The following is a 23,537-nucleotide window of genomic DNA, read 5'->3' as shown; positions in this document are numbered from 1 at the left end:
GTAGGCCTATTGTTCTAAAAATGAAGTATTTATTTGTTATTTATGGAAAAAAAAACGAACACTGCCTATATGAGGAATTTGGTTTATTAGTAGCGCTTTTTTATATTTAGCTTTGTGGATAGAAGTAAAAAGACTCAAAAAAGTAAAGTAGCAATTATACATAGAACACCGAACCATAATCTTCAAATACAAAAACAACATTTAATAAAATACTCAGAAAGACACAAAGATAAAGGCACATTCCTCGTTCCATATGCCAGGACAAATTTGTACAAATGCTCCTTCTTCCCTAGTGCTATTAGTGCAGGCAATAGGTTGCCTGAGCTATCCAGGAAAATCAGTGACTTGGCATAATTTAGGTCATTGGTTAATAATATGCATGACTAAATGCATGACGCGTAATATATGACGCGTAGGACGTAATCATCTTCTTTTTTTTTGAAGTAACGTCTGTATTATATAAGATGTAAGAAAGCGTAGGCCTAAATTATATAGACTGTTACAGACAAAAGGAAAGACTGATGACAGGGCTGGCCTTAGATAATTGGAGACCGTAGAGAAAATAGTTAGGTGTCCCCAAACGAAATATGAAAATTTAAAAAAAAAATGAAAAAAACGAAAGAAAAATAAAAAGAGACAATAACACTGAGGACTAGTTTCGCTATGTCTTCTCTATAGGTAAGTTGCAAAAAAACAAAAAAAAAAAAAAAAAAAAAAATTGCCTGATTGTACTTTTGTAAAAAGTAAATCAAGTAATTTAAATTTAGACACTTAGCAATAAAACAAAAGGAAGAAGGAAATACGTTAATAATAAATATACGTTTGATTTTTAAATTAAAATTTATGTAAAAATACTTTATAATGAAAAAAATTATCCAGTTATAGGTCTTGTGATTGAAGTCTTCCTGATGTGGAAAAAAAAAAGACAGGCACTTGGTATGTGTCATCGTAACAAATGTAAACAAGATGGCGAAAGCATTAGCTTTGAAATTTACAAAGATAAATCTATAGTAGATCTATTTATCATCTCAAATACTTTGATAGTATTTATTACTCGATCAATGACCAGATATTGTAACTACTTTAAATTCTAAATCTAGAGACTAATACCAACTCTATATGAAATATAGATCTAGATCTAGAATCGATATCTATTTATTAGACTTATTATTATTAATTAGACAAAATAAAGACATTCTAAGTCTCTAAGACTATTTGACTAAACTAATATAATGTCACTAATTTGTATAGATCTATATTAATATTGAATATTCAAGGAACTGACAGTAACTTAACATAAACATAACTTCAAAACTTGACATAAGTCAAATAAGACATGATAAGATGATAAGTGACTAAGACCGACTAAGTCATAAGTTAAGTGGTGAGTTCGTAAGACCCGTAAGTTAGGGCGTAAGTCGACGTAAGTTCAACACTTTTTTGTGTTACGAGTTTTGTAGTTACTATCTTACTAGATCTAAGTCTTAAAGTTAAAGTTACTAGAATCTAGATCTATGATAATGTACAGTAAAAGTACTACGACTTAGTTCTCTTAGACTTAGTCTTAGTACTAGATCTAGAAGTTTAGATTTAAATTTAACATTCATTATTTAAGTCCAGATTTAGATCATTAGATGGGTTCTACTAAATTCTAGGGATCTAGTCGATAGTAGATCTATTCTATTTCACACTAACTATTAAAAGTGAGTGAGTGACACTGTTGGATAAACTATTTCAACTAGGTCTACTCTATCAATCTATTCATTTGAATTATTCATCTCTTTAAATGAAGTTGTAGAATTATTTATACAGATTTATGATATTTAGATTCTAGTCTACTGAATTGAGACTACAGTGTCGTGAGGAACCAATTTAAGTTATATTGAAGTTGGAAGTTTTTATATATTACGAGTCTAGTAGGAGTCACTGCAGTGAGTTTGAGTGAATGATTTGAATTAAAATCAAAGGTAGTTGAATGTGATTAGATTTAGACTAGATCTAACAGTAACTCTAGATTTAGACTAACATACAACTGCAACTTTATCAGCTAATTAGGTTATTTAAAGTCATGAATCATTTCTCCATCTCTTAGGCTTTCATACTCACAGATACATCATGATCATACAGACAAACTTTTCTACTAAGTTACTAATGCAAGCACCGAAGCAGAAAACAATATTATTGAATAATTTTATTTAATTTATCTTCTTCTATCATATTATTACTATACAATATGCAATGCAATGGCAATGTCTTTGATTCTGAAGATTAAGGATGAGTGCAGTGTTTCACATGGCCACGCAAACCCACATCTGATGCAGGCAAAGTCTTGTCCAGCAGGGGTCTATTTTAATGGTCTTTTTACGCCTGTCTTTGGGCCTCACATGCATCCTTTGTGAGATCTTTTCAACTGTCTCTTTTAGAGACCATCTGCTTCCAGCTACTTTCCTCTATGCCAGTGAGGCAAAATGAGTAGATCTTTATAGTACTTATGGGTTGAACCTCTGTTATGCAATCCTCTTTTAAGATTGCTTTTGGCTTGCAGTTGTCCCCCATGCAGGATAAGAATCCAACTCAGCTCAACTGTAAAATGGCACAATATACAGAGACTTATACTCTACTGGCATGAAATGATGGGTCAGGCTGATTCTGTCAATGAATTAACAACATACTAATAAGTATTGCAAGAACAACCAAAAAAATATATGCTAATTTGACTGTTGGAGCAAGAGAGATTTTAAAAATCATATCATGAGGCTAACAGATCAGTATGTGTATTAATGCTATATAAGCATGAAAGTATTGCGCTATATAAAAGCTATAATTATTATTGTTGTAACCATTTAATTGTTTTCATTAAAATCACTTCTTATTTTTTTAACTTAGTTTTCAAAATGATGGCTTATGTGTGATCTCTTCTCTGCTCTCACTGTGAAAAGAACACAATAAAAAGAAAAACAATAACAGATGATGGAATAAGGTCATGAGTGGTTACAGTAACATTAAAAACAGGTAAGACACAGATACAAAGAGTAATGATTTTTGTTTTATTTAAATGTGATACTTATCTTTAACTCTAACCAACCTGACAATGAATTTAAAAAAATAAGATAGAGACAACTTAGATCTAATTTATTTGCAAACTTGACAACAGAAAGAAAGTTTGTTATTGTTTTATAAACAAATTAAGATTATTACCTCCTAGCCACACCTCCTGGAATCTGGAATGCATGTACCACAAATTAATACAAAAATCCCAATTACAAAACTTTGTGCACATTTTTGTGATGATTGATTTCTAGGGATAGAGATAAAAAAACAATAGCTTAGAATGTTAAAGAGGTTGTCTTCTTGTGTTTTTATTATACATACATGCCTTAATTTATAATCTGGAGCATCTTAATTATAATCAACATAGAGCATTTTGGAAAATAAACAGTTAGCTAATAATTAATAAACCATTTTTTTAGACTCTTGTAAAGTTACCAATAACCAATATTATGTAACTTAGTTGATGTACTTAATTAATTTTGAAACTGATTTAATTTTTTATATAGTATAACCACTTCAACCAGAAACATAACATTGAATCTCATTTCGCTAACTTAACAGGATTCCACTTATATATATATATATATATTATTATATAATAAATTTCTGTCAATTAATCTCTTTTAAAAAGTAAATTTATGTGAAAACAAGATTTTTAAATGAGGGTCTGGAGGGTTAATAAAATGTCACACTCTTCTGCATCCTCCTAAGCCTGCATGATTCTATGAAATAAATGTTATTCATCTGTTCATGTGGTATGTGTACTGGACTGTTCATCTGTTGTCTCGATGGTCGTGCGGGAGGTTTGGGCTAGGATGTAGATTATCTTTAACTCTGAAGGAACATCAGAAACATGTAAATGATTTTTCACAAACTTAGTAGTAGATTAATATTAGTGACTATATTATCATTACTATAAAAATATAATGCAGCAACAAAATTTAGTACTCATATTTTGGATAACTATTGTAAATTTCACTTTATTAATAACAAACCATGCTGTTTTTAAACAAGCATCCTTAAAACTGTATATAAAACATAGAGTTGGGATTTTTAGTATTTATTACAGAGACACATTTTTGTGGAAAATAATTTTTTAATACTGTAAAAATATTTATTTTTACAGCTACATTAGTAGTAGCAGTTGGAGCAACCATGTAACAAATACAGTTCAACATTTTACAGAAGCCCCAAATGAAGCCTTATACAATAATTACCAATCGCACGCAAGTAGTAAAAAACAAAGTAGCCAGCAAGCTGTTTTGAAAAGGAAAAGCCAAAATGTGTATACCACCAACTGGAACTCAGATTGTCTGGAAGATGATGTTACGAGCAACTCACAAAGTGAGCTTCTGCGTAGAAAAAGCAGAGAGATTCAGGAAGTATTAAAAAAGACAAGTAGCGGACTTATGTCTGCTAGTAACAATAAAAAAACATCAACATCTGCATTTAAAACTCAGGTAAACATTTTGAATGATGACAGTTTTGATGTGAAAAGGAGTCAATTAAAACATGTACTTCTGGCTCCGGATCGCAGATCACTTACTGGCAATGAAAGCTCAGGTGTAGAAATTTTTAAAAAATTATTTGGTATTACTCTCTTTGAATACAACAATGGCAAAGCTAAATGGAATCCTTCTAAAGATCGCAAACTTGTTGTGCAGGATGTAATAGAAGGTTCAATATCATATACGACAGGGAAGATTCACAGAGGTAATTAGCTAAAAAAAAATATAATAAAAAATACAGTTTCCCTCTTTATTTTAGCTATTAATGAAGTATTAGAAAATTATCTAATTAATATTTTTTTTCAGGTGATATGTTGGTATGTATAAACGATACAGAAGTTACCTGGCGTAATTTCACTCGTCTGATTCATTCTTTAAAGAAAAGAGAAGTAAGTGATATATTATTGTTTTCTTTTGCTTGCTTGTTTTGAATGTTTTTTCAGAATTGATTATTACATCCTAGATCAAACCTCCTGCAGGATGGGGGGTGGGCAGGTTTTAAATGTAAGACTATGAAATCAACAGTTCACACAGCATAGGGTCAATTATCCCTGGTCATTTCATCCTCTAATCCATCAAATAATAAGTGTAAAAGTATGAAATTACAAATATTTCGTATATTTATTTTTATTTACATTACAAAAAGAATTAACATTAATGAATAAGAATAGAATATAATGTCTTTAATAAAAATATTAACATCTATAGTTATAGAGCTAACGTTAAATTGCTAGTAGGTACAGAAGACGTTTCTTTTATTCGTATTGCTGTACATCATTTGTAATTTCTTGGCCTGTTTTGTGTATTTCTTGAAGTCAGCGTTTATTAAAATAAATTAAACGTTATATCAGGGTTTTGAAATGACAGGCTCATATTTAAGAAAGAACGATTGACGAATAAAGTGAAAGATGACCGTCAGGAGATAAGTTATCATCAGCAAGATCATAAGTATTCTAATCGTTCTCATCTCTCAAAATATTTTCCCTACTTCCACCACACCATGGCCTTTGATATGCGCAGGATAATATTGACAACAAACAGAAACAATAGAACTAAATACAAACTCTGCATTACAATATATCTACTTATTGATATATATTCTTTCATTTCTCAACAAGTATGAAGAGAGTAGGGGGAAGACTATAATAACATGTCCAAAATATCAAAAAGTATTCTAAATAAGCTTATTTATATATTAGATGAAATGAGGATTTAAAGGCAAAGCCTTAACAGCACAATTAAACAATAACTAAGTAAAAAATATTTATTTGGGGATAAAGGATGAAATGACAGGTCATCCAGCATGGCATATCTCACGAGTGATAGAAATAGGAACATTTTATCACTCTTTTAACATATAATGTATTCTAAATATCTAGTACTACTGGTTTTCAATACTAGGCTTTCAGTAATATAAAGATGTACATAAAACTAACTCTCAAGGTTTTATTTTTATTCATCCTTTTATTTATTCTAGCCTACAAAGCTCACTTTTCAATCTCCAAAGATCATTGGACCTAAACCAGCTAGTTCTATTCTTAAAGTTCCAGAAGGGGATCTTTGCTTAGCTGTACTTGGTAAACGATTAAGTCAAATCCAGTTTGAACTCTCTCAGTTCAAGTGTGTGGCAATGTTCTTGACTCTGGTACCAAGCGATAAGGAGGAAGACTGTAAGGTAATGTGACACAATTTATGCTGCATGGATAACATTAAAAAAAAATCAACTCTAAATATATTTTTTTCTTCCTTATTCTTCTCTAAATCTGAAATCATCTCAGGGAAAAAAAAATATAATAACCTAAATTGACACTCTAAAATATAAGTTGTTTTTGGCAGAAAATATTTAATATTATTTTGTTAAACTTTGCTTTTAAGAAGAAAACAAATTAAGATTGCTCAACGTTTATCTAATTTATTGTCAGTTATCTTGCATTATAAGATGAAATGTTTTTTAATTAGTTTTCTGTTTTGGCTGTCACAGGATGATATTGTTTACTTGTTTCCTCACGATGAAGAAAAGTTGACTTCACTAAGGGGTCTATTTATGACTATCTGTTCTTTTCTAGTAGATGTTGTTGATCAGCCTGCGACATGGTAAGAAAAGATAAGATTTAACTGAACACATAGGATGTAATAATCTTTGTAAATTTTAAAATGAGAGAGTTATGGACTTATCATCACCTTGTATTGTTTTTTTTTTTTTAAATAAATAGTTTTGTTGCAATCACAAAACTCTGCATACATAAATATTATCAAAGAACATTTTTTATTCCTTGTAACACAATATTTTTATTGTCATTGATATAAGTTCAGTTTATGAGACATTTTGCTTGAGACTGAATTTATTGTAGAAGGTCAATGATACTAATGCATGTTACAGTTAAAAAACAAAATCTTTGGTTCTCACTCAATTTTTATTGGACATCAATCTATTTCTTAGCTCACATTTAACTTTTCCTGATGGTGATGTAGCTGTTACTTACAAACAGTGTGGTCGTGATGTTTTAGTCTTTGCTATGCCAGAAAACAGGTAATGGTTGATTTTTTTTCATATTTATTTGTTTTTTGTCATATTTTTAAAAAAATATAGACCAAAATATGTTACATTTGAAATTTTAACAAATTTTTATAAAAATCTTTTACTATCCTTTTTTTTTTACTTTAAATTAATGTTAATTTTTTTTAGACCAAGACTGCGTTATTGATCATTATTGAAAATTTGTTGTAATTACAATGACTCTTTTTGTCAAATAAAACATTCACATAAATTGAATAGACACAACATAAAGATTACACAGACTCTTTAAGTTATTCTTAAATATAAAACAAGTCAATCCATTTTTTGTTTTACTGTGTTCATTAATAAAAACTGCCTAATGTTTTTGTCTATGTTTAAGTATTTGATCTGTAACTTTTATAAATATTTTTCTCTTTTAAGGATAAGATCCTTAGCATTACAGTCAGTGATAGAAGCTTTTGTTGCTTTAATGGTGCTATTATTTCAAGATGTTAAAAGGTATTCAGGCTTAATAATTTTTTTGGTATGAAATGAATAAATAACAGTTGCTTTTAAAGTTTTCTGAAGTTTTAGAAACAACCAACCATCTTTGTTTAAAGAAAGCTATGGCATGCTCACTTCTTATAGGAATATAAAATTTTGTATGATTGTTTTAAGAGAATACTTTGTGGGTTTTTTTTGTGTATTTTTTTCTGTATGTTTTTATTAATTTTTTTTTTTCAAGCATATTTTTCATTTCAAAAAAAAAATTCAATCAATTTTGGGAAAAAAGCCTGTATTATCAGCTTTTGAAAGTTAAAACAATAGCTTGTTTTACATAGTTGCCACTGGCACTATGTCACAAGAAACATGTTATCAGCATAATAAATCAAACTACAGATTATAATCTAATAATAACTTTAATTGGAACATTCCAATGTCTTATAATTGTTATACCATAATTAGTCTAATTTTTAAAAGAGATCTTTTATACTGATCCTTGTAAAAACTGTAAAAATGTATCATCAAATGTTTGTGATTGACTTCAGTGCATTCTCTGAGTGTGACAGTGTGTGTTTGGACAAAGTTCTTGCGCTGATGTTTCACCAAGCTCTTGGGCTCACTTCCAGTCTTTCACCACTTACTCACTCTGCCATGTATGACACGTCACTGATGACACTGCATGACTATCACACAGCTCGGCTTATCACTTTGTCGCATGAAAATCAGGTTCACATTTTGCTTTTGTTTATTTTGTAGTACAAGAGATTTCACATTGACATAATAATAATTCTAATAATCCATCGTTTGAATTATTAAAAATTTTTTTTTTTTATCTTTAGTTACTATGTGATGAAATTTTAACAGAGTTTGAGTCCATGGACTTTGATAATTACTTGGTGAGTTCATCCTAAGTGATTGGCATCTAATTAATTAATGGTGGAATATTAATTCAAATTTTTATTCTAAACTTGTGAATTCATCTCTATATGATCAAAAATTTGTCTAAATCTTGGACTTAAATTAATCTGATAAATTGATCTTTCAAAATTGTTTGTTACATAGTGAGAGCCGTTTTTAAACACAGACCAGGTTATTTTTTTTATCTAAAAAAAACACTATTTTATTAATACAAAAATAATTTCTAACACAAAAAAAAACCAACAAATTAAGTCAGATGATATTCTGTTTGTTTGTTTTTGTTTACTGTGTTGAAATATTTTAAATTTAATTTTAGGATGCAAAAGATCTCTTCTCCAAGAGACAATATGTAATTCAAGGGACATGTCTGTTTTATAAGGTAAACTTTATATCAAATGGTTTTTAAATAATTTTAAAAGAATATCTCCTGAAATATAGGGGCAATACAGATATCTAAAACAACATTCACAAACTGTTGACAAAGATTGGGGGAAAAACTGAGTAAAATAAAAACATGTTGAGACAGTAAGTTTGTTTTTTTTTAAATTCCACTTTCTTCACATTTCTTGTACACATTTACATCCTTGTGCAGGTCTTATTCCTAGTCTCATAATGTAGTACATCTTTGTGTTAAGGGTGCTATTTATAATTAAAACTATCTATTTTAGTTCTGAGTTTACTAGTTATGTGGTTGCTAGTTCTGTGGTTACTTTAGAGCAGTGTTTCCCAGACTGTGTTCTGTGAGACCTGAATAGATGTTCCATAAACTACTAGAATAATTAATTAGTTGGCCACCATGTGTTCTGCTAACTACTCAGAATGTGTGAAGTATTGTGTTAAGGAAAACGTTTGGGAAACACTGCTTTATAGGGTTAAAAAAATAATATATATTTTTTTTTTGGTGTTGTTTTTTTTACTTGACATAAACATTAATTTTCACCTGTCCTTTTGTCTTTTGATATGTTGGGGCACCACACATGATTTTTGCTGACCATCTCTCTCTCTCCATTCTTGTGTCTTATGCCAGGATTAGTCTTTTTCATTCCGTGATGTTATTTTCATATTGCTTCTTTTGTCTACTTCTCTTTGCTTTCCCTGGTACTGTTCCTTGCAGAAAGATCTTTGCAAACCCTGTAGATCTCAGAATATGGCCATACTGTCTTAGCCTGTGTTGTTATTTTTTACATAAACATATGTAAATACTAGATTAATCTTACTAGGATTTTGTATTATGTTAAATAGCTAGTTTAGTTAGTTGGGTTGCAAACTTTGTTAGACCGACAGTGAACGTACATTTTATAGTGACGACATAGACTTTGGGTTAGAGATTAGAATAGACTTTTAGAAATCAGTTACTGCTAGACTCTTGAGGGGTAAATATCGTTGTTAGTGAACGGTCTAGACTGTGGCCCATTCTACATTAAACATTGTTTGAAGTTCACCTTGAGTCAACTTGGTCATTTGATTCTTTGTTCCTGTTGGTACCTGTTTCTTCATTCTTGTGACAGATTAGCATGCTCCAAGAGCTCGCGATTGTAATACATCATACAAGGTACTCATGCACGTAGTATAATTAAGTAACGTTAGAAATACTTAAGTACATCTGATTTACACATGCATCCGTTACAATTATTCTTCATATGTTGTTTGTTTTTCTGTCTTGTCATCCTAGAAAACTTCAAAGAATATTTATCATACCATTTAATATCAACCTGTTTTTTTATATTTCCCCCAGGAATACATTGTGTGCAGCCATTTGTTGCCTCAGCAGCAGCGGCACATCAACCTGTTCATGAACTGCCATGGTCTTCTGACGTTGTCGGCCAGACGGGATGTTAGCGAGGTGATGGTTTGGCAGGAGCTGAAGTTGTACTCTTCCAAGGATGCCTCTGACTGCCCTGTGGGCTTCAAGCCCATCAGGTCCAACACTTACCTTATGATCATTGGTCAGGTAAGCTGCATGCACTAGGGCATGATAAATTATGTATTCTTACATTTCTTTTTTGTCAGCACTGACATTTCAGATTGTGATGTTGCGTCTTTTTTTTTTAACTTATTTGTTTTTAAACACAAGTGGAGCAGATTCAAAGACTTCACAGGATCATGAAAACTAAAATATTATTTATAAAATTTGCCATTTGTCAGGTAGACTATAACATGACAGCAGCACTGTTTCTAAGGGACATAATCACTACACCAAGCTCTCTTTTGAAGGTTTTGTATTTAACTTCACAAAATCTCCATGAAACAAATATCCATCAAGGAATTTTTAAAAAATATAATAAAGTACCCCTTTCATACCTTGCAATCTTTAGGGCAGATGATGTAAAAGTCATATGTTTGTTGATGGTTTAAAATGGTATTGTGTGGCCAGAAACAGATGACCTTTACATCATCTGCCCCCATAGATCGCAAGATCTGAAAGGGGAACTTTACTTTTATGTTTTTCATGTGGCCAGCACAATGACAAACCGCCTTTACTTTCCCCAACTAAAGTCAGTTATCCATTTGAGTTGGGTGGACTCAGGGGCATTCTAAAAATCTTGAAATTCAAAATCCCATTCTTGGAACCTAAGTGACCTCAATATCTCCTGCGGCTAAATTCTTTACCAGTCCAACTGCACACAGCTGCCTTCACAAAGTTGTAAAGTAAAAAGGAAGAAAAACTTGCACTTTGTTTATTTTTTAGTTGCTTGTAAATATTTTAATTCTCTTTTTTTTTTCGATATCAGAAGCATTATTATTTGGTTGTCATTGTGGAAGGAAGTGATCAGAGTGTACCATCAGGTGTTGGTCCTTCAAGTCTCTTAGAGAAACAAGCCAGGGTAACTTTGGATCAGCTTGACACTGAGGATGTTCACATGTCAGTCTGCTGTGAAGAAAGGTAAAACTATTGAAACAGAAAGAGGGGAAACAGAAAGTGTGAATGAGGGAATGAAAAGTAGTGTCACATGATTTATTGTCTGGGAGAACTTTTAAAGAAAGGATGTGATATTGTCTATTTTACATTATTGTTTTTTGTGATTGCTTTGTGAAAACTATTCGTCAGGATGTTATGTTATAAAATGAGGCTTTTTATGACTACTCTTACTAAAGATGAAGTCTCTATTAATTTATTATTGTGTTTGTCGTTTTTTTTAAACTCACCTTAACACACGACAAAATGAATTTGTATAAACTACTTTCTTTAATTGAATTTCTTTATAGAACAAGAAAGGTCCTGAAATTGAAATATATTGTCTATAATTGAGATTGTAATTTACTTTAAAAAATACAATTTTGTAAAGTTTTATTTTTTTTTAAATTACGTTAAAATACATACTTTCCTATTTTAAAGATGTTAAATAATAAGAAGTCAATTAGGTTATACTAATGTGATTTATATTAAGGTAGCAATTTCAAAGCTAAAGTCTGCATTGTATTTAAATTTTGATATATTCAACCAGTACGTAAATGCAGATGTAATGTAATCATGTTGACTCAATAATCTGTGTGTAAATTCTATGAAAACTCAAGCAAATTTGAATAACAAGTTAAGAATATATTCCAAATTTAAAAAGTACCCCTTTCAGACCTTGCATTGAACAGGGCAGATGATGTAAAGCTCAACTGAATCTATGGCTTACAGTTAGCAGTTAGAATGTCATGTGCACAGCACAACGACAATCTTGACTTTTCCCAACTAATAATAATAATAATAATAATCTTTATTATCCGTAAGGAAATTTGTCTTACAATTTGTGCATTACTAATATCAGGTACTCATTAGAGTTGGGTGGACTCAGGGGCATCCTAAAAATCCTGAATTTCAATCAAAAGCCCATAAAATTCAAACCTAAGATATCTCGATTCAAAAGCCAAACCCTTTACCCAACATTGCCAAATACATTTCAGTAATTAGTACCTAAGAGAAAGATGAATTAGAGAAACTGGCTGAAATGTAATTGTTTTTCTTTTCTTGAAATACAAAAGAAAGAATCAAAGTTTTTCCTGATCTTCAGTACAACAAGAGTTCCTTTAAATGAAGAGTATTTTGTCTTTCAGGTTGAATTCTTTATTAGATGGTGTGTTATTAAGTTCCGCAGAGCAACTAAGCTCAGTCAGCTCACCAAGAAGAAGATCAGAGGTCTCTCGCAACTCAAGATTATCTTGTAAGTTGTCTGGGATTTATTTTTCAAAGGAATTTTTAAATACATGTATTTGATTGGTTTGATGTAAATTTGTTTATGGTTATATTCTTGTCTTTGATTGAGCAGTTAAGCATAAAACTTCAATCAAATGAACTTGGACACTTTGTTACTGAAGTGTATGACTAAAAGAGCATGTGTTCCATTGAGAGACTATAACAACTCAAACAATATATATATATATATATCTCTTAGAAGAAATCACCACATTTAAATACAAACAATTCAGACTTTCAATAATGTTCTTTGCATTTATCAGTATTGACAAGTGTAGCTTTAACAAGACAATTTAATTGTAGTGAAGAGAATGTTTAATTATTTGTATAGGTTTCCTGTGTGTAACATTTTTACAATAATTTGTTTTCTTTGTTTTGAGTAGGCTTAGAAACTGGATATTAAGTTAGTTTGTTCCATTATCTTATTGTTGTGGGCACAATACATGATCTTCATGACTTTTTGGCCTAGTGTCACAATGATTCTAAAAGTTGTTAGCAAGGACTTAAAAATCTGTATATAATCCTGAGAGTAAAAAAGTCAAGTTTCCCTTTTAGACCTTGCTATCAATCTAGATGATTTAGAGGTCATCTTTTTCTGTGGCCCAATATTAACAAGGGTGACATGTGTCCTGCACAATGATCAACTGCCTTTACTTTTCCACAACTAATGTCAGGTACCCATTAGAGATGGGTGGACTCAAAGGCGCCCTAAAGTTCCCAAAATTAAAAATCCCAATCCTCACCAAGATTCGAACTTGGGACTCCTTAATTTGGAAGCCAAACACATTACCACTCAGCCACCACACTTTCCTGAGAATTTCTTTTTAATCCATTCTTATCAATGTCTCTTCTGTTTTGTCTCTTTTCATGATTGTAGGCTTATCAAGTCTTGTAGGATAATGAGTCAATAATTCTTTGCTTAATTAAAATTTCTATTTCAGCGTCTAGCAAGTCAGCAGCAGATAGTTTATTTCTATCACGGTCTAAATCAGCTGATAGAATGGGTAAGTAGAAACTGTAATAAATGCACAAACATATTGTATTGAAGTTAGGTCTGGTTCAATAGGAATTAGTGATCTGATTAACACATAGGCTTGTATGAAACATTTATTTTATGAAGAAAAATAAAAGTGGTATATTGCTAATTACTTTGGATTTATTTCCATTGAACAGAGAAAGAGTTACCTAATCTGGGTGATTTAAACGGTGGTGTAATGATGAGGCGACACGGCAGCAAATTATCCTATGGCTCAAATGATTCAGCCGGCAGCAGCAGCAGCACTGGACCTCCAAGAGTAATGCACATTCATTTCTGTTTCATCATGCCAAATTTTTTTGTTTATTTGCTCCTTAGGAGGTTTGGAGGCAGATGATATAAAGATCATCTATTTTTATGGCCATTGGTTAACAAGGTACCATATGGCCAGCACAAAAACCAACTGCCTTTACTTTCCCCAATCAAAGTCAGGTACTCATTAGAGTTGGGTGAAACTCAAAATCCTAAACTTCACATAGATTATTTGGACCTCTCTCTTGGATACCCTAACACTTTACCACTCAGCCCCTTAGTCATCTGTATGCTAAGATAAAACTTGATAATTACATAAAATGTATTCTGTCTGTTAAGTACTCCGAGCTATTTGAAACTTTACTTACACCCTATGTTATAAAACTGTCCTATATTTTATTTTATAACTTTTTTTTTTCTAATTTCTTGATCTTCATATCACAGAGTAAAGGCAGCAGAGTCAGTTCTATAACTGATCTCACAGGTATAGCCCGCAGCCTTTCATCTTATCAAATAGAAACACCTCTAGATATTTTCAAAAATTCCAGGTAAATTTGTCTTAATCTTTGTACTAATGTCATCTACTAAGTCTCTTGTCTTTCTGCTTTGTAATTAACCAGCTCTTTTATGTTTTCTTATTCTCCATTCAGCTTGACTTTTACATTCACTTAGGTCTTACTTGGTAACTTGTCAGCTAAGGTTTTTTGTTTTATTGTAATTACTCAAAGATATCTTTAATGACTGTTACTGCTGGTGTAGTATATGGTTATTAGATAAACATATTTCTAGAAATTAATGCAGTGACATACTTTCTAAGCATAGCTGGAGATCTGTGAAATTGTATTTAATCAACACAAATCAATAAAAAAAAATTAATGATTTAATTTCATAAATTTGAATCGTAAATTACACATAATACTTTACTTTTAAAGGCATAAATAAATGAATTGAAATGATTTATTTGCAAGTGGTGAAATTAAGCACAGTGAACTAAATTCCAATTTCCTTTCTGACCCTTTTTTACTCCTTGATTGAAGAATCTAGAAATATCTAGTTCCTGGTTGTTGTGAAGTCTAAGGTTTTAGCTCCCTTGGGATTTTATGAGCTATTTTTAGCTCTATCACATGTTCTTTCATTTTGAGAAAGAAAATTGGGCAAAAAAAACTTTGAAACATTTTATCTCATGAAAGCTTAATGAATAGTTATATGGATGCAGTGTACCATCACCTGATATCACTGTTTTGTTTCTTGGACAGGTTGGGTCGTGGTAAGGAGAACACATTGTTCAGCTACATTCATTTTGAATCTGGGGAGGGCATCATGATCTGCCCAACAGAGGTAGAGCTCAGTGAGGTTCACTCAGGTCTACAGGATCAAGTCATGAGTCGATTTATAGTGTCTTGCTGTCAAATAAAGGCTTTATTTACAGAGCAGGTATGTTCACAAGATTCTTATTCACACTTATTATTATCATTTTTTTTCAAGTTGATTATAATAAACCCAAAACTGGAATTATTTTAAAACAAGCATCACCCACCAATAATTTGTGCCCAGGCTAAATATATATTGTATTTTTTGGGCGGAACGCCCACCTTTTTTTTTCTTTTCTAATAAAAGGATCTACATTTAAAGTCTCCTCCTAAGATATTTTGTAGCCTAGAATTCTAGCATCTGTTATGTTTTCAATTGAATGGCCCGCATTTTTTACAATCCCCACTCACACACAGTTTTGGCCTGTGAATTATGTTATTACTTACCTCCCCCTCACACATACACACACACACACTACATAAATCTCTGACTATTGAATAATTTAATTGGCTCCTCCGAAAGAGAAAATAGTTTATTGGCAATATTTTCTTATCTTATCTTATATAATACAGACATTACTTCAAAAAAAGAAGATCAATACGTTTGGTTTGTTTGGCAGAGCTCCTCTCCTTTTTTTTTGTCACTTCTTATGGAATGGGACACATTAGAGCACTACCCACACCCTGAATAATAGTATCTCTTTTCTCCACCCACAAAAATTACATTAAGAAAAAAACTCCTACATTCATTTTGTTTCATTTTTGTTCATTTCATCTTGTTTTTGTATAACTTGAAACACATAAACCTACCTATTCATGCAGCTTTTTTTGTACTTTGGGTGAAACAAGGAAATATCACATTGTTTTTAATGAAGTGTTAACAACTGAGAGTTAGGCACCAAAGTTATTGAGTGCTTTAAAAAAGATGTTTCACTTTGAACTTTTGTCATGCAGACTCTAGAAGAAGATGCTTCCAAGCCAGTGGTTTTCAATGCAAATACTCTAACAGAGAAAACCTGTAGGGAAGCTGGAGTGATGTTTCAATGCATGTATCAACAGCCTTATGGTCCAGATAGAAAGCAGCAAATTTCTTCACTTTGTTTTTGGGTTGTTGGGTAAGTCATACTTGCTAAATGTATTTTTTGTTAAACCTTGACATACTAGCCATCTTAAGAACTCAAATAAAATGCAACCACACAATCAAAGCACTAGCACACTGGTTCATGCACTCAATTCTTCCTTTTGGTGTTGATAAAATATTTAAAATTTTAACCTGTTTTTACTTACCATATAAATGTAACAACAAAACACTCCTGATGTTTCAAAAGATTGAATTTTACTATATGCCACAGTAATCCTTATATTTTTTCATAAAGGCCAAATATGATAGAGAAGGATATATTTGATTTTAATCTAATTTTTTTTTTAACATAGTTTGAGTAATGTAATTCCTATTACAAATTTTTGTTTTGTTTTTTTATTTTACTTGTTTATATGAAAGTAAAAAAAGATACTTTCTAAACCATTGAATTGAGAACCATTAAAAAAATAACTATTGGACATCTGTGTGTGTGAGTACAAAATGATTAAAAAGAAGTAAAGACTCAATTGTAGAAAGGGTCGTCTCCCTTTCTAATTTGTATGGTAGAAACAGCAAGATATTTGTGTATGTCTGGGAAAAGAATTAAAATGAAGATGGTTCCTTTGAAGGATAAGGCAAAAGTTTGTAGTAAATTATTAGAATAAAAGAAAGAGAGAGATAAGAATTTATTTTTTTACAACTGCATTATTAATTCTAAGCTTTAAAAAAAAAACAGAAATAAAAGAAAAGGAAATAACATTAGAAGATGCTACATTTACTAACTTATATTTGGACCACTTTCTCTATTCTTTCCATTTGAGTGAAAGCTGTCCTCGTAATTGTAAGGGTACTTATTCTAATTAGTACTGATTGGGAAAAGATCATTGTTACGCCATATTTTCCTAATATCACATTTTATAATGTGAAAGCTTTTAGAACTAAAAATATAGTTGTAAAGTAAAAAACATTGGATTCTGGAACTTGACAAATTTCAAAGACTTTCCCTAGTACATATAATAATACCTTGTTGCTTTTTAAGGTTCAATCTTCTGTATTGCTTACTAGTTACAATCAAGATGGTGGTAGAAATGACTAATTAATCTACATCTAAACCTAACACCACAATATATTGTAATAGTGAACATTTTTTGTACAGTATTTCTATATTGATAGAAAATAAAGGAGTCATTTTTATTCCCTAGGAGGCGCTTGCAGTCTTCAAAACAAGTACAGCAAGAAATGTATGTATGTTTTCATGAGTCTACAAAGCAGTCAGTGGTTGAAATGGCGTTCTCACTAGGTTTTGGAAGCTGATTGGTTTCATTAGTTTTTTAATGTCCACAATGTTTCAAGTTCTATTTTAGGATTCTGTGTTTATTCTTCAGTATTACACAACACTTTTTTGGATGAAATGCTTTTGAAAATATTTAAGAAAAAACAACATTAGCTTACTAACAGATGATAATTTTGTTTTAAAAAAAACAATTTCTAAAATTGCATTTCATTTTAAATAGAAAAACATAGTTGTAACTTATGGGTCAAAGCCCCAGAATAATGTCTTAATACTTTAAATAGTTTTATAATGGCTTTTGGGATTTTACACACAGTCATAAAGAATATGTCGACATGTCATTGGACTTAGTGTTTTGTTTTGTATAGACATACTGATTTGGATTTGACTCTTAGTGCTGCATACTGATAGCCTGGGCTTCCATTGCTAGTTAAATTATTGTAGAGTGGTTAATTACAGCATCATAAACATTTGTTCAGCAGATGGGATAAAAGATGGGATCCCTAAGGAAATTTCTGTTAAGCTATAATAATGACCTAATGACAGTTGGTTAATGATGTGCTGGCCACAAAACAGTGGTATGAATTTAAAAACTTTGGCAAATTATCAATTTTACAATTGAATGTTTCCATTAACCAATTATGATCGAATTTACTATATTTAACTTAGTTCCTCCCACGCCCATTGGCTCATGGAGCAGCTAACTCTCCTCAGAGATCGGTCCACAGCCTCTTCACAGCTGGTTACCACAGATTTACAACATCGGGCAATGTTATCTAACTTTCTCATATAAGAAATATTATTGTACAGTTCAAATTAAATGAGAACTTTCATAGATTCCAATAGGCTTAAAGAGCAGCTATGCAGCTTTCTTACATTCCACATCTACCAGACATTGGTGAACCCTATGGTCAGCCATCTTGTCGACTTTATGTGCATTACATAGAATGGTGCAATAAAAAGGTTGTTGTATGTTTGTGTTTAAAATTTGAGATTTTTATTATCCTAAAATTTGTTTATGAAAATGTACTTGTTGCTTTTCTGAAACTTTTGTTTAAAGTGTTTTGTCACCTAAAGCCAACTTCAACATTCCATTACTTTGATTTGCCAAAATTTATATTTTATACCATAAAAAAATTTGCCTTCATTTTTACACATATTTTATCCAATCAATGCATTCTGTTTTTATTTGTAAATTTGAATATATTTAAATTGTGTCATTCTTTTTTTCTTTTTTTTTTTAAATTTGAAATTTGAGGAGAATTGGAGTATTTAAATTGCATTTCTACAATCTGTGACATTTGCCATACAAATTAGCAAGATCTAATAAATGTGCATTGCTCTTCCATAGCTGTAATTATAAGATAAATCTTGTTTTGAAATGTTCAAAAAACTTTCATTTTTGTTTATTTTACACTGTTGTAGGTGATGTCATTTTTTAATGTTTGGACACTGTTTCTTATACTCCATAATGTTACACTTAGGTTGTAAATGGTTTAAAGATGCTGTAACGAGCCTGTTTAAGGTGTACCATGTCCAGTTTATTCAAAACCTTATTTAAAGGTTGTGCCTTTTTTTTTTTACAAGCTTTTAAAGAAAACATGTTTTTTTTTCAGACGTGGTAGTTGCTAAAACATTTTTTTTGGTGCTATTTCTTTTTTTTTCTGGTGTGCTGTAAAATAAAAACACGGAAATGAAACATTTGAAAAAAACACTTTCTCCCTTTTTATTACAATTTAGGAGATGCAATAGTGTTGTTTTTTTTCATCACATTCATTTTACAGATACCTTTTTTTTTATTGTTTTTATTTAGCACATCTGTCATGATTATAGCATTCTTAGTGGTCTGTAGTCCAATCTCTTTTGTGGACCAGTGGGAGAAGCGGGTATCTAGCAAAATGTTTCCATGCTGCCTTTAGGCACTTAGCAAACAACTCTGCTGGAGTCAGGAAACACAACTCTGCTGGATTCAGGATTTGAACTTGAGCCCTCTTGTTAGACAGAAGTGGTTTTAGCCTCTTAGCCACACATCCCACAACTTAGCAAGTCATGAAAAATATCTTCATCTTAGTTTTGAAATATTTTGTATAGAGATTGACTAATGTGACTCATTCTTGTATTAGTAGTAAAAGTATCCATGTCATTGTTGGTTGGCTACTGTCAAACTAGCCGAAAAATATGATATGGATATTGTAGTTCATATACGATTCTCCAAATATTATATGCCAGGGACAAATATTTCTCGGGTGCTCTAAGTGTTGCCTTTAGTTAAATCCAGCCCTCTATCTGCATAGTGTAGTCTTAAGCTTTGTCTTTCCAAGTGTTTTCCTCTGTGTCCACCTCTTTTAAATCCCTTTTAATATAATCTATGTTAATGGGATGACCAGTTATTCCTCGTATCCAACACTGGCTGCCTATGGAGAATGATGTTAGGGATTCATTTGTTCTTTATATGCTGACACAACTAGTAGAGATTTATTAGTGAATATGGGGTGTGGTTTCATTGCATTTTTCAGGGAGAAATGAAACATTAGTAACTTCTCCTGCTTGTGTTATTCAAAATGCTTTTTGGAAATCCTTATGCAACTTTCAGAAATCAATGGCATAATAATGAATGAACATTTATTTTGTATTGTTTGACTACAAAATATTTTGATATTATTTTCTATAAACTTTTCAATGCTTTAAAATTAATTTCATGCACTCACAGAGACTTATGGACAAATTAGAAGTTTTTTTCTTATTTTATGAAACTCAATAATTTTCTCTAGTGTATTTCACACAGAAAGTTTCTATTTAGAGCTTCCTCTTGGGAGTTAGCCATTTTTTAAGGCAATAACAAGAAATTAAATACAATAAAACATTTTGTTTCATGCATGCTCTTTGTGTATTATTTATACTTTTGTATCTAGCACTTCATCTGTTTACAAATTAATTCTTACTATTTCATTTATAGCATTTATATCACTCCATAATCACTCATACCTCAGAATTGTAAGCTTTTATTGTTAAAACATTTTTAACCAGAATAGTGAATGCATGTTTGGAAAATTGGTTCTAAGGTCTCAGAGTCTGTTCTTAACATAATGTATGTGTGCACATCCTGTCTTTTGATTCAGCTATATCTAAGTTTTATTGTGGTTCATGATCAAACCTATATTGTAAAAACTGGAATGTATTGAACATAATTGTATTTATTAAATATTACATTCATAGTATGTATGTACTGCTGGTTGATCTAAGATTTTAAAAAATGATGGTATTACCTATGATCGAAACATCTTTGTAATGAAATGATTTTTTTTTACAAAATCGCCCACCTTAACTTACTACAATATATATTTTGTTATTACATTTCAATAGAAGAAATCCAATTTTTTAAAATTAAACTTAACCAAAATATGAATGCAGCCCATTGTTTGTACTTTAGTTGGACACCATCCTGTTGGTATATGACTAATCATTCTCAACCATTTTTTTGTATGATGGACAATTTTCTTGTAATTATAATCTTTAAAAAAATTCATTAAGCCCTTTACAAAAAAAAAAAAATATTATATTGGTGTTAGCACTGTTAGCTAGTGGTTCCTGTTGAGAATGACAGATATTTGCAATATTGTTTTGTTTTTTTAAACTGATTCCTTCCAGATTTTGTCAGGGTTACCAGTTCTTTGAAATGATACATTGTACAGGTACCTACAATAGTTCTGAGCATGTTTAGCAATAGGTGCAAGACTTAGATATGATCATGTGATTGTTCAGTGATATTGGTGTACACAAAGATCATTGGTTTTCTTATAACATTGTATTGTATTCATGTTTGTTTTTTTTTTACATTGTCTGTGAATATAAAACTGCTTTCTAGATGATGAGAATGTCCAAACTGTTGACAACTTGACTGGAATAAGAATAAAGTTTTAATAATTTGCTATTTCAATAAAAACTAAAAAAAAAAGAAAAATAGAACACTTAGTGTTGAATGTTTATCTTCAAATATTTTATTGCATTTTTTTTATACATAAAACAAAATACTGGCAACAAAGAGATTGAAGAAAAAAAAAAGATACCCACATTTGGTTATAATTAGTATATTAAACACAATAAAGAGTAAACTTTACTTTAAAAAAAAACAAACATTGTTAAGTATTCTTGCATTCATTTTCTAATCTACTGATCCTGTACAGTTTGAGTGTATCAGTCAGGCAGATATAGTCACAATGTCTTATAGATTAAAATACTTCATTGGCAACACCTGCATCACAGAGAGAGCATCCTGAAGGAGAGCTGCTAGTCACTATATAAGAAACTGGTCAAAGCAAAGAAATTAACTTTTTAATACATCTATAAAAATTGTCTTTGCAAGACATAGGGAATTAGGTGGCACAATAAAGAAATCTACTGACAACTTTTTGGGAGAGAACCAAAGACCTGTAGTGCAAGATATTAAAAGGGACAAAATGAAAATGGAATTGGATTAGACACACGCTGCGAAAACCAACTACCAATGTCGCAAGGCAGGCACTTGATTGAAATATGCAAGAAAAGAAAGAGGGCAGACCCAAACAAAACTGGAAGTGGCCAGTCATCAGTGAAGCTGAGGGTACTGGAATGACATGGTAGGAAATGAAGAAAGTGGGCAGACCCAAACAAAACTGGAAGTGGCCAGTCATCAGTGAAGCTATGGATACTGGAATGACATGGTAGGAAATGAAAGAGGGCAGACCCAAACAAAACTGGAAGTGGCCAGTCATCAGTGAAGCTGAGGGTACTGGAATGACATGGTAGGAAATGAAGAAAGTGGGCAGACCCAAACAAAACTGGAAGTGGCCAGTCATCAGTGAAGCTGAGGGTACTGGGATGACATGGTAGGAAATGAAGAAAGTGGGCAGACCCAAACAAAACTGGAAGTGGCCAGTCATCAGTGAAGCTGAGGGTACTGGGATGACATGGTAGGAAATGAAGAAAGTGGGCAGACCCAAACAAAACTGGAAGTGGCCAGTCATCAGTGAAGCTGAGGGTACTGGGATGACATGGTAGGAAATGAAGAAAGTGGGCAGACCCAAACAAAACTGGAAGTGGCCAGTCATCAGTGAAGCTATGGATACTGGAATGACATGGTAGGAAATGAAGAAAGTGGGCAGACCCAAACAAAACTGGAAGTGGCCAGTCATCAGTGAAGCTATGAATACTGGAATGACATGGTAGGAAATGAAGAAAACTGCTCAGAACCAAGTTCGGTGGAGAGGTATACTTTCAGCCCTATGCTACCTCACAGGAATAAGTAAGTCAACAGCTGGCCAGTACATCTTATTTTACTGGTCAAAGATGAAACTATGGGTAGCCTCTCCCCACCACTTCTTGAAGATATCCTCCTACCTATTATATTTTATTATAAGATCTTTTTTTTTCTTAACAGCAGGAAATAAAACGTCTGTTTACTTCACTGAAAAATATTAAAATATGCAGAAAGTGCTCACAGAAAAAAAAAAGATTTTTTTCAAGCTATAGGTATAATTGGTTACGAGGCGCGGTGGCTGAGTGGTAAAACGCTCGGCTGCCAAACTGAGGGTTCTGAGTTCAAATCCTGGTGAATACTGGAATTTTGCTGAGTTCACCCAGCTCTAATGGGTACCTGACATTAGTTGAGGAAAAGTAAAGTTAACCATAGGCCAAAGAAACAGATGACCTTAACATCGTCTGCCCTATAGACCACAAGGTCCTAAAGGGAAACTTATCTTATATAATTACTAGTTTTTTTCTTTTTCAATACTGTAATCCATTAATTACTTTATAACTGGTAGAAGTAGAAAGAACCTTTGATAAAAAATCAGGACATAATTTAATTATTTAGCGCTAACAAACATAATATAGGCTCAAGGTATTTTGAGAATATAAAAGAAACACAA

General features: G+C 31.6%; 1 protein-coding gene across 8 annotated transcripts; it reads left to right on the top strand.

The window, feature by feature from the left end:
• The first annotated feature begins 933 nt into the window (after positions 1 to 933).
• Positions 934 to 21,597, top strand: LOC106056779 (protein inturned-like). Of its 8 annotated transcripts, none has more exons than XM_056038011.1 (21): positions 934 to 1,074; positions 1,828 to 1,931; positions 2,940 to 3,012; positions 4,178 to 4,764; positions 4,866 to 4,948; positions 6,037 to 6,234; positions 6,541 to 6,653; positions 7,000 to 7,089; positions 7,498 to 7,575; positions 8,106 to 8,286; positions 8,400 to 8,456; positions 8,795 to 8,857; positions 10,214 to 10,429; positions 11,211 to 11,362; positions 12,523 to 12,629; positions 13,603 to 13,665; positions 13,835 to 13,956; positions 14,394 to 14,497; positions 15,206 to 15,383; positions 16,214 to 16,374; positions 17,543 to 21,597. In XM_056038011.1, the coding sequence occupies exons 3-21, from the start codon at positions 2,984 to 2,986 to the stop codon at positions 17,652 to 17,654; spliced, it is 2,694 nt and encodes an 897-aa protein (XP_055893986.1). In that variant the 5' UTR covers positions 934 to 1,074; positions 1,828 to 1,931; positions 2,940 to 2,983; the 3' UTR covers positions 17,655 to 21,597. The 8 variants fall into 8 exon arrangements, with proteins under 8 accessions (XP_055893986.1, XP_055893982.1, XP_013069082.2 ...); XM_056038007.1 differs by having other exon boundaries at positions 2,887 to 3,012; XM_013213628.2 differs by having other exon boundaries at positions 1,828 to 1,967.
• Positions 21,598 to 23,537: the final 1,940 nt, after the last annotated feature.

The sequence above is a fragment of the Biomphalaria glabrata genome, chromosome 8 (genome assembly GCF_947242115.1).
Source record: "Biomphalaria glabrata chromosome 8, xgBioGlab47.1, whole genome shotgun sequence".
In the NCBI taxonomy this organism is placed as follows: Eukaryota; Metazoa; Mollusca; class Gastropoda; family Planorbidae; genus Biomphalaria; species Biomphalaria glabrata.
The sequence above is the reverse complement of the archived record's forward strand: the minus strand, read 5'-3'. Positions and strand labels throughout refer to the sequence as shown.

Coding starts and splice junctions, on each gene's coding strand:
- LOC106056779 (XM_056038011.1), top strand. CDS start 2,984: ATGAGTGGTTACAGTAACATTAAAAACAG. Junction 4,765..4,865: donor GACAGGGAAGATTCACAGAG/GTAATTAGCTAA, acceptor ATTTTTTTTCAG/GTGATATGTTGGTATGTATA. Junction 4,949..6,036: donor ATTCTTTAAAGAAAAGAGAA/GTAAGTGATATA, acceptor TATTTATTCTAG/CCTACAAAGCTCACTTTTCA.